General features: G+C 40.2%; 1 protein-coding gene across 1 annotated transcript in view; it reads left to right on the top strand.

The window, feature by feature from the left end:
- The window catches only part of esyt3 (extended synaptotagmin-like protein 3), a 43,194-nt gene extending 29,206 nt beyond the window's left edge, over positions 1-13,988 (top strand). The window contains exons 15-23 of the mRNA XM_055162635.1: positions 3,565-3,636; positions 3,717-3,803; positions 4,529-4,678; positions 6,374-6,732; positions 8,606-8,704; positions 10,387-10,518; positions 11,135-11,240; positions 11,319-11,368; positions 13,054-13,988. Coding sequence (XP_055018610.1) covers positions 3,565-3,636; positions 3,717-3,803; positions 4,529-4,678; positions 6,374-6,732; positions 8,606-8,704; positions 10,387-10,518; positions 11,135-11,240; positions 11,319-11,368; positions 13,054-13,087 — 1,089 coding nt within the window. The 3' untranslated portion in view covers positions 13,088-13,988. The remainder of the gene's footprint in view (positions 1-3,564; positions 3,637-3,716; positions 3,804-4,528; positions 4,679-6,373; positions 6,733-8,605; positions 8,705-10,386; positions 10,519-11,134; positions 11,241-11,318; positions 11,369-13,053) is intronic.
- The last annotated feature ends 4,777 nt before the right edge of the window (positions 13,989-18,765 follow it).

The raw sequence follows: 18,765 nt of genomic DNA, 5'->3' as shown, positions 1-18,765 counted from the left end.
TTTGTCTGTAACGGAAAATACAACCCCCAAAAAATATTTCAGAGGTAAAAGTACTTTCATTCCTCCTCCTAATCGAAATAATTCAATTGAAACCTATTGCAGATTAGTTGAACAGGATGTTGATGCCCTTTTAAAAAAGAAAAACAGTTTTCAAACTTACAAAAACCTAACTAAGGAAGAACAAACTGCTTTAGATGATTTGGAAAAGGATGAAGCTATAATAATAAAACAAGCTGATAAAGGTGGGGCTATTGTAGTGATGAACAAATCTGACTATATAAAAGAATGCATGAGACAATTATCAGACAATACATTCTATGAGAAACTTCCAAGTAATCCTACAGATGATTTTAAGAACTCTATTCATGAAGCTTTAAGTGTACTGTTACAGAATGGTGAGATTTCTGAAAATGAATATAGCTTTCTTAAAGTGGACTACCCTATTATTCCTACTTTCTATATATTGCCAAAAATACACAAAAGCCTTGAAAATCCACCAGGGAGACCAATTGTAGCCAGTATTGGCTCGATTACATCTAATCTGTCTATTTTTATTGATAGTATTATCAGACCTGCAGCTGAAGCTTTGCCTTCCTTCATAAAGGATACAGGTCATATGATAAACTTTGTTGAATCTATAGACTGTGTCTCCAATGAAGAGGAATGGTATTTGGTATCTTTTGATATAAACTCTATGTACACCTCCATTCCACATGATGGGGGTATTGAGGCAATGAAACATTATGTGACCAAATTGAACATTGAGGTCCCCTCTTTGAATTCTATTCTGGACATGGTGTGGCTTATATTGAAAAACAACTATTGGGTTTTTCAGGACACTTTTTACATTCAAAAACACGGAGTACCTATGGGTAGCCCTTTTTCACCATCCTTCTGTAACTTATACATGGGTCTGTTTGAGGAAAAATTTTATCTATCACGATAATGAATTCAAAGAAAACATATGTCTATGGAAGAGATATTTGGATGACATTTTTTGCTTGTTCAAAGGTACTAAATTGAGACTTGAGTCATTTTTTGCTTATCTGAACTCGCGCTCCTCATATATATCTTTTACTATGGATTATGATCAACAGCGCTTGAGTTTTTTGGACCTGTGGATCATCAGAGAGGGTAATCAGCTGTATACGGACTTATATAAAAAGCCTACAGCTCGAAATTCTTTACTTAGAGCTGACTCTCAGCATCCACTTCCATTGAAAAAGAGTCTCCCATACAGTCAATTTTGTAGGCTTAAAAGAATATGCCACAAAACTGATGACTTTGAAAGAAATTTAAGTAATATGATGACAAACTTTGAACAAAGGGGTTATAAGAAATCTATTTTAAATGATGCTGCCACTAAAGTAAAAGGAAAACCTAGATCTGATTTTCTGAGGGTCAGCCCTCCAAAAAATGCCAATAAGCGGATTGTATTTTCTACTGGATACTCAAAACCCGCGGAACAACTTAAAAACATCATAACTAAACATTGGCATATATTAAAAACTGACTCTTCATTGGGTGTGGCTTTTAAAGAGCACCCCCTTGTGGTGTATAAAAGAGGAAGAAACCTTGGAGATAGACTTGTGCACTCCTACCTTCCTCCTAATCAAACCACACACCAAACTATACTGACTCCTATTCCTGATGGAAATCGTCGTTGTGGTGGTGCAGTCAGTGCAACTATACATATCGCTGCAATAGTTTTAAGCACCCTCACACTGGTAAAGAAATAAAGATCAAAGGAATTATATCCTGTAACACCAAGTCCGTGATTTATATGATCACCTGCCCCTGTGGTAAGGCTTATGTGGGTAAAACCAGCAGGGCTTTAAAAACACGGATTGCAGAGCATAGGAGTACAATCAGATGCAAAAACATGAACTATCCTGTGGCGGCTCATTTTGTTGATTTTAACCATCCTATCTCTTCCTTAAGATATATTGGCATCGAACATGTGGAACTGCCCCCTAGAGGTGGTAATCTAGAAATGCTCCTGTCAAAAAGAGAGCACTTCTGGATTCACCATCTTAAAACTTTTACTCCTCATGGACTTAATATCGAGTTTGATCTAAGATGTTTTTTGTAATAGACAAACTATTTCTGTATTTTATAAAATGTTTTTTATGTAAATTGTTGTTTCTTGTTGTAGAATGGGCTGAACTCACTGGGTGACCTCACTTTGGGACCTCCCATTCATTGAGTGGGTATATGGGCACCTGGGCTGGCAACCATTTTGTGTGCTGTGGTCCAAGACAAGAAAAATATCTGATGAAGGCTTTTTTTGCCGAAACGTTATTTTGTTAATAAAATAGTATTTGGACATCGGCCAACCGAGTGTGCTATGCATTTTTTCACTCTGAGTAGTAGTAGTAGTAACAACAGTAGTGGTGGTAGTAGTAGCAGTAGTAACAACAGTAGTAGTAGTATTAGCAGTAGTGGAATTCGAACAGTTCACCCTCTGAACAGTAGGGGCACTGTGTGATGTAGTAGAAGTAATATAAGCCCTTTTTCAAATCGCTCTAATTTGGTATTTTTATTTTATATTTCTGAAAAATCATGACTATAAGCAGGTTTACGGGACTGAGGGTGAAACTGCCTGCAGTATGTGCGGTCCATTACTGCCCCCTGCTGTTCCTGTTGTCCCTCACACACTCCCTCTTCTCATCACCTGCTCTGTTTTGTTTTGCTTTGGAACCTGCACCTCAGATTTGCACACCGCCTCTGCTTCTTTCTCTGCACCAATCAGATCACGACAAAATCCAGAATCACTTTGCATCTCATTTGCATAAAATATTTGCATCCCAAAATCTATATTAGACGACTAATTATGTTGTTGAGATGATCAGGATGTCTACGGGACAACAGCAGAAAGGAAACGTGAGGGAGCTGAAGATTTGGTATTTTTTGTTATTTCATTGCAAAGAGTCAGATTAAACTCATGATTACTTTACAAATACAATATTCCCTAGTATTTTATTTCCTTGCATAAATAGCAGTCTTTGCATGAGCTCCCCCTGCAGGTGTAGTCTTGTGAGCACAGTTTTGGGTCAGATACTCAAAGATGCAGAATAGTTTTAAGAGTTTTTGCCACGCCCCCCTTTTTAGTTGACCAATCGACTGACAGCACATGTCTTCAGTCGATTACAGACGTGTCACAATCCCCTCCCTCTGCTGCTGTGCTGCTTTGAGCTTGTGCTGCTCCTGTTGCTCCTCCTTCTTTCGCTGCACTGACCAATCACACCTGACATACTGGATCTTTGCGTGGGAATCCTGCTCTGTGATTGGATGTTGCTGTTGTGATGTCACTACTCTTTTGCATACTCACTTTCTGCTCCTGGATCAGATTTGCATGGCCTTTTTGCCTTTTTGTAACTTTTTTATATTGCCAAGATTAATTAATAAATAATGATAAAAAAGTTAAAAAAAAAAAAAAAAGATGTTTTTCATTAGCAGTAGTGGAAGTAATAGTAACAGAAGTAGAAGCAGCAGCAGTAGTAGTAGTAGTAGTAGAGGTTCAGTTCAGTTCATATTGAAACCACTGTGTTGGTGCTTGTGCAGTTGACAAAGAGAACGGTGAACCCCAACTCGTTTGTGGAGCTGTCTGTGGATAAAGACGTGCAGAAGAGCAAGGTAAACATGGTCTTTAGAACATTTCAGTCCTGTTTCTTGTGTTGTTTCAAAGCTCTTGTGGTTTGTGTGTCTGCCTGCAGGTGGTGTACGCGTCCAAAGACCCCGTGTGGGAGGAGGGCTTCACGTTCTTTGTGCACAACATCAAAACACAACAGCTCCAAGTGCAGGTGAGAACCTCACTACTCACACTGAGCTTTGGAATTTAGCCAGAAAACATCATCAACCACAGCTGCCCTGGGGCAGAGTGACAGTAGTGAGGCTGCCAATCTGGACCATTGGCCCCTCCCACCACCAACACTCACACTCTACACTTTTACCAGGCACTTTTACTAAGAGAGGTGTCTTGCCACTGAGCCATGTAGTACTACTACAACTAGTAGTAGTACTGCACAGGGCAACTATTTGTAGTGGTATTACTTGTTGTAGTTGTAGTAGTGTGGTCAAACCTCCTCACCAAAGCTCTGGTCTGATCTGTTATATGAAGTAGAGCTGGGGCTGGTCTGGACTTTGATGGGAGATCTCTGGGGGTTCCAGGTGTCACAGTGGGGCAGCAGTGGCTAAAACTGTCATTGTGTCTTTAGGCAAGGCACTTACTTGCCACTTTCATAGCAGTCAAATTGGGTGGAGTGCCGATGGTGGTGGGAGGGGTTAATGGTCCAGACTTGCAGCCTCCGTTGTGTCAGTCTGCCCCAGGACAGCTGTTTCTACAATAGTACTAGTGGAGAGTGAATGAAGAATACACAGAAACAAACACATTATTATTATTACTAGTAGTAATTAATGTGTGTATTTGCAGGTTAAGGAGTAGTAATTGTGGTAGTAGTAATAGTACTACTAGTCGTAGTTGTGTATAGTTGTGTATATTTTTGTATATACTTGTGTATATTTGCAGGTGAAGGAGCCAGAGAAGAAGACTCCTCTGGGCGTCCTGACTCTTCCTCTGAGCCGCCTCCTGCACATCTCCAACATGACCCTGGACCAGCGCTTCCTGCTGGAGAGATCAGGCGCTACAAGTCAGATCAAACTCAAGGCCACGCTCAGGGTCAGAGGGCACAACACACACACTCACACTCACGCATGCACACACACACACATACATACATACACACACACACTCACGCACACACACACACATACATACATACACACACATACACACACACACATACATACACACACACACACACATACACACACACACACACACACACACACACACACGCACACACACACACATACATACATACACACACACACACACACACATACACACACACACACACACACACACATACATACATACACACACACACTCACGCACACACACACACATACATACATACACACACATACACACACACACATACATACACACACACACACACTCACGCATGCACACACACACACACACACACACATACACACACACACACACGCACGCACACACACACACACATACATACATACATACATACACACACACACACACACACACACACACACACACACACACACATACATACACACACACACTCACGCACGCACACACACACACATACATACATACACACACACACATACACACACACACACAGACACACACATACATACACACACACACTCACTCACGCATGCACACACACGCACACACACACACATACATACATACACACACATATATACATACACACACACATACATACACACACACACACACGCATACACACACACACTCACATACATGCATACACACACACACACATACACACATACATACATACACACGCACGCGCACACACACACGCGCACACACATACATACATACACACGCACGCGCACACACACACATACACGCACACACACACATACACGCACACACACATACATACACACTCACACACACACACACTCACACACACACGCAGGCACACACACTCACACACACATACACTCACACATGCACGCACACACACGCACGCACACACACACACCTACCCACATATGCACACCCACTCACACACTTACATACACACGCGCACACACACACACACACGCACACACACATACACACGCACACACACTTACACACGCACACACACCTACACATGCACTCGCACACACCTACACTCGCACACACCTACACACACACACACACACACACACACACACCTACACACACTCACACATACACACACCTACACACACTCACACATATACACATGAACACACACACACACTTACACACACGCACTCACACACACACACACTCACGCACTCGCACACACACACACACACACATGCGCGCACACACTCTCACATACTCACACATACACACATAGAGCAGCAGCACCTGATTTGTTATAAATGTCCATATCTTGATTTATGGATAAAATAGTGAAATAAAAACCCCAGGATCACGTAGAGAAGGTTTATACGAAATTTGTATTTCAAGTCAGAATGAGGAGCCTGACAGCAGCATTTACAGAGAGAATAAAAACTGAACTGAATTTCAGTCGATGGAGTTGAATTGGGGTCACTCTCTCTATTTGAAAAACAGCGTCTGGCAGTCTATGTCCATTAATGTTGGCAGTCTATACTGGGCTTGTAGAGTTTGCACGATGGTCCTCCAGCTCAGTCCACTTTACATGGAAGGATGAAACTTTACAGAGTGAATGTGACGTTGTCCAGTTGTGTAAAATGTAATAACAGCACACTTACACTGTTGATGTTTTTATAGATTCTGACAGAAGAGAAACCTCATCCTAAGATCGATCCAGCTCCGCTCAAACCCTCGACTGTGCAGACCAATCACAGCTCTCCTCCAGGCTCCGCCCCTCAGACAGCTAGCCACGCCCCTCCAAACCAGAGCTCTACCCCTCATGCCCGAAACTCCGCCCCCTGGACCCAGTCCCCGGTCCAAGTCCCGGAGTCCGGAGCTAAACCCCCGTCCCAGAATCCCAGCTCTGCGCCGGGCTCTCACACGCTGCGCTCCCCCTCCTCCTCCAGCATGAGGCGCTACGACTCCCAGAGCCTGCTGTCCGACAACTCCATCGCCTCGTCACGCTTTGACCTGGCGGAGGGCGCCAACTACCCCGAGTGAGTGTGACCTCTGAGAGCAGCTTATGTCTGTACGGGGACGGCAGTACTACGACTCCCCAATTTCACAGCCAAATTCCCCGTCCACACTGGATCTGCACATGCTCAGACGCCTCTGCACAAACACTGGTCACTATAGCAACACATACACCAACAAACTTTAGTATCATCAGCACGCGTAACTGTACTAAACCTGACCCGACACCTGACTGTACAGAAACTTTATATTATTTAAATCAAATCGGACAATGACAAATACTCCAACCTCTGAGGGGGGCTTATATGATGTAATGTTCCTCCTGTTGTAAATGATTGTGTGTGTGTTGTGTATTGTTCGTGATGTAAGTAGTGCTGTCATGCGATTAAAAAATTTGAGAGATTAATTAATTATGATCTGTAATTAATTAATCTAATTAATCTCATTTTAATCTCACCTAAAAATTGCTGAGAAAAGCCTTCAATTTGAGGTATTTTCATTTAAATTCATTATTACATTATTGTGGCAGATCAAAAGACTGATATAGAACAAAAAAAAAGTGACTTTATAAAGTCATTTATTGTTTAACAAATCTCTCCAAATTGGCTGTTGAGCCCAAGTCTCCATGAATAAGAAACTGTTTGCTGTAAAGTAGAAAAGACGAGGAAATCTGAACATAAAAACTTTTGTCTACTTAAAGACAATAAAAAGTCCAGTCTTTCCTTAACCATATTAAAAATATTATTGATAGAGAAATGCTTTATATATGAGATCACTGGTTTTAGTCCTGCTTTTAGTACTGGTTTAGACCTGCTTTAGTCCTACTTTAGTCCTAGTTTAGTCCTGGAATGGGTTAGTTCTGGTTTAGTCCTGGTTTAGTCCTGGTTTAGACCTGGTTTAGTCCTGGTTTTAGTCTTGGTGTTAGTTTTGGTTTAGAGGCGCACAGGAGGAAGCGCGGTTTACACAGTGTACGCGAGAAAATGTACGCGGCACACGGGAGGACAGCGGTGTCCACGCAGTAACTACGGAAGAAAATGTGGTCCGCGCGTTCTCAGGTTAATGACGATGATGAAGGTGTGTGTGTGTGTGTGTGTGTTGTGTGTGTGTTGTGTGTGTTTGTGTGTGTGTGTTTGTGTGTGTTTGTGTGTTTGTGTGTGTGTGTGTTTGTGTGTGTGTCCCCTCATGTGGCAGGTCATTATAGGACAGTAGTGCAGACATCATGAGTCTATGCAGGTTGTTTTCACCAGTGACATTTAAGTTGTAGGCGATTTTATATTTGTTATTTTCTTTTATATTTCACGTCGGGAGAAGAATTTCCAAGACACAAATGTGTTTTTACCTGTGCACTGCTGCTCTGTTCTACTGGCTCTTCCACCTCGTCCATTGTGCGACTGACGCCGCCAACGTTAACATGACGTTTACATCGCTCTTACTGCGCGCGTTTTGTGTGGGTTTCCGGCAATGAGTGGAATTACCGAAATAAAAAAAATTATAAATGTGTGTTTTTTGTGTGTGTGTGTGTGTGTTGTTGTCCCAACAACACATAAAAACAGATTTTATAATAAAGCAACTCGCATACAGAAACAGTAAAGTTAGAGATTAAAAATGAGATTAACGCGATTAAAAAACATAACGAGCTAAATATGACTGTAAATAATTAATCGCAATTAACGCGATAATTTGACACTGCTAATTGTAAGTAGATTGTGTGTGTGTTGTGTATTGTTCGTGTTGTAAATGGATTGTGTGTTGTGTATTGTTCGTGTTGTAAATGTTTTTTGCGTTGTGTATTGTTCGTGTTGTAAATGGATTGTGTGTTGTGTATTGTTTGTGTTGTAAATGGATTGTGTGTTGTTTATTGTTCATGTTGTAATTCGATTGTGTGTGTGTTGTCAGAGCTGTGAGGAACCACGGTGGCTCGTTCGGGGAGATCCATCTCACTGTGAAATACGCCACTCTCAGGAACAAGCTCATCGTGCTGGTGGACGCCTGCAGGTCAGTTTTCTAACACACAAGGCAGTGGAGTTTGGGCTGTGCAAAAATATCGAAATATCAATATATTGTACTGTTTAATGTGATGATACAGTATCGATATTATAGGCTGCTGTATCAATATGTCACCAAGAGTATTTTCTTGGTATTTTTTACTCAGTTATTTTGTTACAGCGCTACAGTTTGTTGCTTGTTCAGAACAGAGGTGGCGCTACCATTAGACTACAGTCGGCAGCTGTCTAGGTCACGGGTGTCAAACATACGGCCCGGGGGGGATCCGGCCCTCCAAGACCTTTAATCTGGCCTTGGCTGATTTTCTACTAAAATATTTTTATTATATTTTAAAACTTGAAGACAGAATTTGCAATTTTTTGCACACCATCCACAGTCAAAACCTCTGATGTGCTGCAGACATGCAACTCGAAATAATAGATTTACACTCACTCCCTTTGTGAGCAGGTTTTCACAGTAATGAACATGAATAAAACAAAGCTGCACTCAAAGCTGAACACACAACACACAAACACCTGAATGACATTCTGAAGACAGCAGCTCCTCAGGACCTGGTGCATGATATTGATGCACTTGTACAGGCTAAAAGATGCCAAGTTTCAGGAGCAAAAAGAAAGCATGACTAAATTCTATGAAATGCATACAAGTTAATGTTATAATATTGTTGAAATTGCATTTTTCTTAAAGTTTCATGTTGTTCTTAATATTATAATATTTTGTAAAAGAAAGAGTTCGTCAATTAAAAAAGATTTCTCTAATAGATTTGCGTTTCTCTTTACAAATATTATGGTTTAGGGTTAGGGGCTCCCCAACCAATTGTCCTCAGTGCCACTAATGACCGAGGCTTCAGAGCAATTTGATTTTGTCTCAATATGACATTAAATGAAAGTAGTTTTACTTTTGAACAAGAAAACACCATCAAAATAGTTTCTGATTTACAAATCTATTTTAACTGTCAATGCATCTCCACTTTCACGTTAGGAAGGACTCGTCAGCTTGACCCTGATTTGAACAGAATCATAACAGAATCATAATCGTACAGAATGGATGTAAACAAAAATGTAATTGTACTAGCAAAAAAAGACAAGTTTCCAATCCACCTTAATTCAAATAAAGATCTATGTGTCTCATGAACAATGGGAAAAAAACTGACAATTAATATAAAAAAATACAAAAAACCCCAACAGAACAGTGCATTGTAGTTAGGGCCCCAAACTCAAGTTCGCCTAGGGCCCCCAAATTGCTAACTCTGCCACAGGTTCAGAGGACGGAAACTGGTTTATGCGATACATTTGACATTTTCACTGTTTTGATGAAGTGATTTAACAAAGACTTTTAATATCACAGCCATGATTCTGTCTTTTATTTCTTATGGAACCGTATGGAATCAATTTAAAATATATCGTATTGAACCGAAAGTGGGTAGGTATCGTATTGGCAACTTCTCAGTGATACCCAGCCCTAGTGGACTTGTTTGTGTTATTAAGTTGTTTTACATGAGTATTGTGATTTAAAATGCCCAAATTCTAACATAATGATCCACAGGTGTCTGAGATAGAGCTATATACTGTAACTATACGTACTTGTTGTATACTATATGTAGCGAGCACACACGAGCACAGTATATCTGAGTTAAGGTCATGTTTGTCCTGTGTGTGTGTGTATTCCCTCAGAGACCTGTTTCCGTGCAGTGAAAATGGCACAGATTCATACGTTCGTCTGTATCTGCTCCCGGATCAAACCTGGACTCACAGAAAGAGAACTCACGTGAAAAAGAGGACCCTAAACCCGGTCTTCAACGACAAGTAACTCATCTGCTGATCACTCCCAGTTTAGTTAGTTTTGATTTAGTCCTGGTTTAGTCCTGGTTTAGTCCTGGTTTAGTCCTGGTTTAGTCCTGGTTTAGACCTGGGTTAGACCTGGGTTAGACTTGGGTTAGATCTAGTTTAGAATTGGTTTAGTCTTGATTTAGTTCTATTTAGTCCTAGTTTAGTCCTGGGTTAGTCCTGGGTTAGATTTGGTTTAGAATTGGTTTAGTCTTGATTTAGTCCTGGTTTAGTCTTGGTTTAGTCTTGGTTTAGTCTTAGTTTAGACCTGGGTTAGTCCTGGTTTAGATCTGGGTTAGATCTGGTTTAGAATTGGTTTAGACCTGGTTTAGTCTTGGTTTAGTCCTGGTTTACTCTTATTTAGTCTTGGTTTAGTCTTAGTTTAGAGCTGGGTTAATCCTGGTTTAGTCTTGGTCCAGCCCTGGTTTAGACCTGGTTTAGACCTGGTTTAGTCTCTGCTTAGTCTTTGTTTCTTGGTTTAGTCCTAGTCCTGGTTTAGTCCTGGTTTAGTCCTATTTAGTCCTTGTTTAGTCCTTGTTTAGTCCTTGTTTAGTCCTGGTTTAGTCTGGGCTTAGTTCTCACCTCTGGGTTGCAGGTTTGAGTTTGACATCTCTTATGAAGAAGCTAAAACTCGGAAACTGGACGTAGCTGTAAAGAATCACAAGATGTTCCACACGCGAGAGAGGAAAGACATCGGCATGGTCAGAATCTGCACATTTAAGCCACAGTGTCATTTCTCAACTCTGCACTGTTTTTCACCCGGTATCGTTTGTCCTCAGGTGATGCTGGATCTGGCTCAGCTGGATATTATGAGAGGAGTCACAGACTGGTAAGTCCACTCTGCACACTCTATATATGAATGGACATCGCTGACCCGCTCTAATTTATAAAAAAAAAAGAAAAAAAAAAGAAAAAGAAAAGCGTATTACTTTTTTGAGCACATAAATCAGATGTCACAGAAAGAAAAAAAAAAAAAAGCAGTAATGTAATGTGACCATCTTCCCCTCCCCCAGGCCCCCCTCCCATTACCCTCCCCCATTGTCTCCAGAGACAAGAAAGATAAATAATATTACAATAATAATAATAATAAAAAAAAAGAGAATATAATAATAATGAATTAAGGCAGATAAAGTAATAAAATATATAAATAAATAAGTATAGGGAACAGAGTGAAATAAAAATAAATACTAGGAAAAAACTATCTTATAATATTTATACATACGTGCAAACATACATACATAACACACACATACATATACATGTATCCCCTACATATATCAACATATATACCCCATCATCTATACATTTATATATCTATACTGAAAAAACAAAATCCAGTGAAGTTAAGATGACTTGAATTAAGAAGTAAGAGGAATATTTATCATCATTTGAGTAAAATGATCTGCCAGTGGAACAAGTCTTTTTGTACTTAAAATATTAAAATACATCTGCTACACGTAAAATAGGAAAAATAACCACCTTTTGCACTTAAAATAATTCAAGCAACATTTGATTTTGTTTAAGAAAAACAAACTTACTCCATTGATAGACAATCTGACTTGTCAAATTGAATCTTCTCAAATACAGTAAAATGTTTAGATATATATATTTTCCAGTATTTCACATCATACATGTACATATGTATAAACACACATATAATAAATAATAAATGTTTTTAAATAAATAATATAAATAATAAATGAGTTTGTCTTAGTTTAGTAATAGTCCTTATAATCAAGGAATTGTTTCCATATCTTGAAGAAAATGTCTTGCCGCTGCTGTAATCTATAAGTCACCCTTTCATAGTTTGCATTTTTAAGCATAAATTCTAGCCAGTTATTGAAAGATGAATGATTAGTGGTTGATTGATTGAGTTATCATCCATCCTCCTGTTATAAGAGTTATTCTACACCACAGAGTTTGTTTGTACAGTAGTTGTTTTGTGGGTATAATTCCAAGTAAACAATGCAAAACAAAAACACTCAAATTCATTTTCTATTGAAAAATTGTGGCCCCTCTCTCTGTAACTGCTGCTGTCAGATTTGTGATTTTGGTCTTAAATTGTTCATATAAACCTGCTCTACAAGATCCTGATCCTACAGGAGTTTTTATTTTGCTATTTTGTCCCTAAATGAAGATATGAACATTAATAACAGACCAATCAGGCGCCTTTTTCTCCCGAGGTCGCTCCCACTTAGCGTTCGCAACCGGTTTGATTGACAGTTTTGCTAAGCACCCGCTCCCTGCCAAACCAGTGGTGTGGGCAGGAAGAGGTTTTACCTTCAACAGCCTTGCTCCTGATTGGTTGCTATGATACACGTGATCAGATTTCCAAATATGCAACTCTGCTTCAAATTCGCTGCTTTATCTGCTAGCCTCGATGGGTTTGATTTGGAGCTGAGCGCTGTGGTGACGCCGCACTCCTTTAGTCCACTGCCTTATACAATCCATGTCCACTGTCGGGTTTATTCGTTTGTTTCTTACCTCTCTTATACGTTCTTGTTTTTCCTGCAGGTTTGAGCTCTCACTTCCAGGGCTGAAGAGATAGAACAGAAACTGGATTACCAATAGACATATAATGAACAGTGTGTACAGCCTTCACCAACAGATTTATATCATAACAAATATACAACACAATTCAGTCTAAAGCAAGTCTAGACTTGGATTTAGTCCTGATTCTTCTTTAGACCTGGTTAATAGAGCTGGTTTAGTCCTGGTTTTAGACCTGGATTTGTCCTGATTTTACACCTGGTTTAGTTCTGGGGTAGACCTGGTTTAGTTATGGTTTAATTAGTTCTGGTTTAGTCCTGATTTGGGCCTAGTTTTAGACCTGGTTTAGCCCAGGATTTAGACTAGGATTCATCCTGGCTTTACACCTGGTGTAGACGTGGTTTAGTCCTGGTTTACTCCATGTTTAATCCTGGTTTACTCCATGTTTACTCCATGTTTAATCCTGGTTTAGTCCTGGTTGCTTCCAATTCAATTGACCAAAGTGCCACTGAATGTCTTTGATTCAAAATAGACACCTTTGAATGGTGCTGTTACTTCTGGTTTATGTCTAATTTACTGAACGAATCCTGTTTCATTCTATTTCACAACAGAGAAATGCAGATGATGATAATAGTTTGATAAATACTTGTGTTGTGTTTGTATCATAGTGGGGGAATGTGTGTAGTAGAAAATCCTCTATGTAAAAATAGCTTCACTCCAAGTTCTGGTAAATTGTCTTCCATATTTTTTTTTACACTTTAAAATTGCACTAACTCTAAAAGTAACTTAACTCTGCTGTAAATGTATGTTACAAAGCCCACGTATGCTGCTGTTTGCTCCAAGTGGATGTTTTTGGTAAATTTTTTTTTAATGAACACTGTTTTATTTAACTTTCCTTTATGTTCTTGTGTCTTTCTACGGATTATTTGAACTGTAAACACTGTTGAAATAAAATTTTAAAAAAAGATAAGAAGTGTGGATGTTCTTTATTCGTGATACAACTAAAACTGAGACTTTGCATCTGATGTCGTCAACTGGCGTGATGTTAACTGGCGGCACTGCTCTGTCTGAGGATTTGTTAGCTTTGAATCGAAGCTTTATTTGAACTTTCCATAAAGAACTGATTTCTCTCAGATAACATTACAGTCACAAGACTACCTCGTATTAGCCCACATTTTTTCAGTGAGTCACTGTCATCGTTTTGTTGAAAATCAAACTCCTAAACAAGATCATGAACGCTCGCCCTGAAAATGTGCTGTTTAAATCAGTTTTGTATTTTTATCTAAAGACTTCTTAACCCATTTTTTGCTAATGTGTGCATTGTGTCACCATGGTAACTGATGAACCTTCTGCCATACACATACATGTAGATCACCCCCAGCGTGATGTCACTGCAAAGTATCAGTAATACTGACAGTGGGCGACAGTAGCTCAGTTGGAGCATTTGTCCACTGAGCTGAAGGTTGGAGGTGCAGTTCCAGCTCCCACAGATGAATGCTGTCGTCGTGCCCTTGGGCAAGATACTTAACCCACGTCGTGACGTGTTTATGCACTGGTGTGTGAGTGTGTGTGTGAATGTGTGAGTGGTTCCTTGTTGTAAAGAACTTTGAGCCTTGAAGGTGGAAAAGCGCTGTATAAAAATGTGACCATTTACCATTCAGTGTGTAATCTACCACTCTGTACAAAAACATGTGTGGATCTTAACTGGAAATTTTATGTAATATTTCATTTAGAAAGAAAGAAAGAAATCAGTCCAGTCCCAGGTCAGGTTTAGTCCTAGCTTCAGTCTGGTTGATTTAGTCCCACTATAGTTCTCTCCTAGTTTAGTCTTAAGTAGGTTACTCAGGTAAACGTACTTTCAGCCCTGATTTTAGTCCTGGTTTGAACCTGGTTTAGACTGATTTAGATTTAGTGCATCATTCCTGGTTTTAGTCCTGGTTTAGTCATGATTTGGCCCTGGTTTAGAACTGGATTAGTCCTGGTTTTAGACCCGGTTTAGTCCAGTTTTAGTCCTGCTTTTAGCCCTGCTTTTAGCCCTGCTTTTAGCCCTAGTTTAGCCCTAGTTTAGCCCTGGTTTAGCCCTGGTTTAGTCCTGGTTTAGCACTGATTCAGTCCTGGTGTAGACCTGATATTGTCCATTCTTTAGAGGTGAGCGAACTTCCTTAGCAACGTCCCTAGCAACGGCCGGACGTCCCGCGCCAACGTCTGACTGTAAGGTTACACCGACAGAAACTCAAGAAAAACTCCACAAAACCGCGACTAAAACCGCAGTAACCTCATAAAACATGGCCAGCGCACAGGTAAGACCGGGGCATGTGTGAGCTAATACTGTGCGGTCGCTTTAATGCTCATTTTAAGGACGTTTTCCATCAAATGAGGACGTAAAGACGAGCTAACGTTCGAATTCGGATGTGACCGGATGTAATGTGACCTCCGAAACTCCTAATTATGAAGTTTTTCACGATCGAATCTATAACAGTCACATCAACAAAATACATTTATTACATTTTATTTGGCCCACTCTATTTTGATTGTTTCCATCGTTTAGTCCGGGTTTAAAGATCCAGTATTTCGCATATTAAACTCCTGTGACCTGGAGTTGTGTTTTGTTTCATTCACACGACATGAGTAACTCTTTATTATTACTCTGTTTACATCTCCAAAGCTCAAAATGCTCTGTTCCACCTTGTGATGTCATACAGTGGTAGTTTTCAAGTGAGCAGCTCCTTTTACCTTTAGTTCAGTAGACTGACAATGACATGATCCAAATGATTCTAGTGAAGGTGTATGGAGTTTAAAAACACAGTGGAGCACTTCCTGTATTACCACATGACATCACAAGGTGGAACAGAGCGTTTTGAGCTTTGGAGATGTAAACAGATGAATAATAAACGTTTACTCATGCCATGTATGACTGAAACAAAACACAACTCCAGGTCTGTCTTTAATTCGTCCTGGTGTAATCTTTTAGTCCTTATTCGGTCCTGGTTTAGTCCTGGTTTAGACCTGGTTTAGTCCTGGTTTAGTGCTGATTTAGGCCTGGTTTAGTCCTGGTTTAGACCTGGTTTAGTCCTGATTTAGACCTGGTTTAGTCCTGGTTTAGTCCTGGTTTAGTCCTGGTTTAGTCCTGGTTTAGTGCTGATTAATCCTGGTTTAGACCTGGTTTAGTCCTGGTTTAGTGCTGATTTAGACCTGGTTTAGTCCTGGTTTAGTCTTGGTTGAGTCCTGGTTTCATCCTGGTTTGTGTGTGTCATTATAATGGAGTCTTATGGGGTTATGTGTTGTGTGAATGTTCCAGGATCGTGGTCGTCCCAAAGCCGTGGCACAAGTCTTTCCTCCTCAACAGAACCAGGATCAGGGACTCTCTGCACCGCTTCAACCCTCCCATGATGCCAGGGCTCGGACTGTGGCACCACCGCCCCGCGTGAGTCTCAACTGGATTAGTACTTTGCAGCTGATGCCATCAGCATTCCCTTAGACCTGGTTTATTCGTGGTTTAGACCTAGTTTTGTCCTGGTTTAGTCCTGGTTTAGACCTGGTTTAGTCCTGGTTTAGACCTGGTTTACACCTGGTTTAGTCCTGGTTTAGACCTGGTTTACACCTGGTTTAGTCCTATTTTAGTCCTGGTTTAGTCGTGGTTTAGACCTGGTTTAGTCCTGGTTTAGACCTGGTTTAGTCCTGGTTTAGACCTGGTTTAGTCCTGGTTTAGTCCTGGTTTAGACCTGGTTTAGTCCTGGTTTAGTTCTGGTTTAGTCCTGGTTTAGTCCTGGTTTAGTCCTGGTTTAGTCCTGGTTTAGTCCTGGTTTAGACCTGGTTTAGACCTGGTTTAGACCTGGTTTAGACTTGGTTTACTCCTGGTTTAGCGTGTGTGTTTGTGTGTGTGTCTGTGTGTATGTGTGATGTGTGTGATGTGTGATGTGTGTGTGTGTTTGATATGTGTGTCTCTGTGTGTGTGTGATGTGTGTAATGTGTGTGTCTGTGTGAGTGTCATGTATGTGTATGTGTTGTGTGTGAGCGTGTGTTTGTGTGTGACGTGTGTTTGTGTGTGTGATGTATGCGTGTGTTTGATATGTGTGTGTGATGTGTGTGTGTGTGTGTGATGTGTGTGATGAGTGTGTTCTCTTTGTCATGTAGTGTGTGTGTGTGTGTGTGTGTGTTTGCAGAGTTCAAACCGGCCCCTGAGGAGGTCAGAGATCAGTGACACTCCGTCCTACCGCTTTTCCGTGAACTTACTGGTACATTTCAAGCTCATTTTGCTTTTAATTTTCTTAAGGTGACCCGGTGTCAATCATAATTTACAACATAACTTTATCCATGTCCACTATATATAGTTTCCTCAGAATATTTTATTTTACCTATAATTTCTTGGCCCCTTTTTATTAATTTGATCACCCATAATTCTCATATCTGCCCTTCTTTTTTATCACCATATTCATTTATCACTTTTAATATTACTGGTTTAAATGTAATTATTTAAAATGTTTTTTGTTATCATACTCATTTAGCAGTTTTATATTATTAATTTGAATGAAATAAATGACTTTATATTACAGGTTTTAATTTCAATTCATTACAATGATTTAGAAAACAAAGCAACATACTGAGAAAACATAGTTCCGGCGAATCCTAGAAAATGTGACAAAAGCCAAATGAAAAGAGAACAAACAACACAAAAACAATAAAAAAAGAAAGAATAAACTATGATATAATATATATATAATGTAAAAATATGTAAAAAATAGTAATAAAAAGCACAAAAACAGAAGCAATGTCAAAATAACAACAATATTAAGAGGCATTTTGTCTTAATATAGGAACTCACTCTTTGATTGTTTTTGTTCAGAGTAAAACACGATGGCACAAGACGCCCCAGGAGCTCTTTTCTCCTCCGTTTGACCACACATCTCAGAGTGAGTGTTTTAGGATCTCATCTGTGCACAGCTCTAACACTTGAACTGATGAATGTTGTTTTATTTTACAGAAGTAGTTCCAGGAAAGCGTTCCACTAAAAGCAGCTTCAAAAAAAGGCGACAGAAGCTGCTGGAGAGAAGTCTGATCCATCGCGGGGGACTCAGGTTCTATTCACTTTGTCACTTCTACAGTGGGTGATTAGTGTGACTATAGCCCCATTCACACATGCAGCCTGACCTGGGAATTTACCAGCAATGGACACAGAACTCATGTCCTTACATTTTGGCACGTTCTCAGGTTGGTACCTGGTAAAATGACCAAGAATATGCAGGGAAGGTTTGATGTGTGAATAAAGCCAGATGCCCTGCAGATAGGTGTGTTCACGCCTAACCCTCTGAGCAGACCTGAGAATGTTGGATGACACTCCCCTTTGTCCTGGTGCCAGATCGACTAGTGGCCACTCCAGGTTCTGCAGTTCCTGGGAGTTCTGGCCAAGAAACAATTCAAACTGGCCATGTTCTAACAGGGCATCCAGACCTTTCACAGAGACTTGAGTCTGCGCTCCAGTAAGCACAGGCCCATGAAAACAACACAGCACTGTGTGAATGGGGGTCACTGAGGGCCACTGGCATCTTGTACCCAGTACTGGGATTTATGTGCATATGGAGCTTGAGAGGAGGAAGGAAGCTCTGTAAACACAGAACGATTATTTATGTAACTAAATTGTAAATAGGCCTTTATTATTGTGTTTGATTTCAGCCATAGTCCAGCTGAGGGGCAGAGTTATTCGTTGGAGACAGATGAGCTGGTAAAAGGCACAGTGAT

The sequence above is a fragment of the Boleophthalmus pectinirostris genome, unplaced genomic scaffold, assembly GCF_026225935.1.
Source record: "Boleophthalmus pectinirostris isolate CB_2022bp ecotype Guang Dong unplaced genomic scaffold, ASM2622593v1 HiC_scaffold_1, whole genome shotgun sequence".
Lineage (NCBI taxonomy): Eukaryota > Metazoa > Chordata > Actinopteri > Gobiiformes > Gobiidae > Boleophthalmus > Boleophthalmus pectinirostris.
The sequence above is the reverse complement of the archived record's forward strand: the minus strand, read 5'-3'. Positions and strand labels throughout refer to the sequence as shown.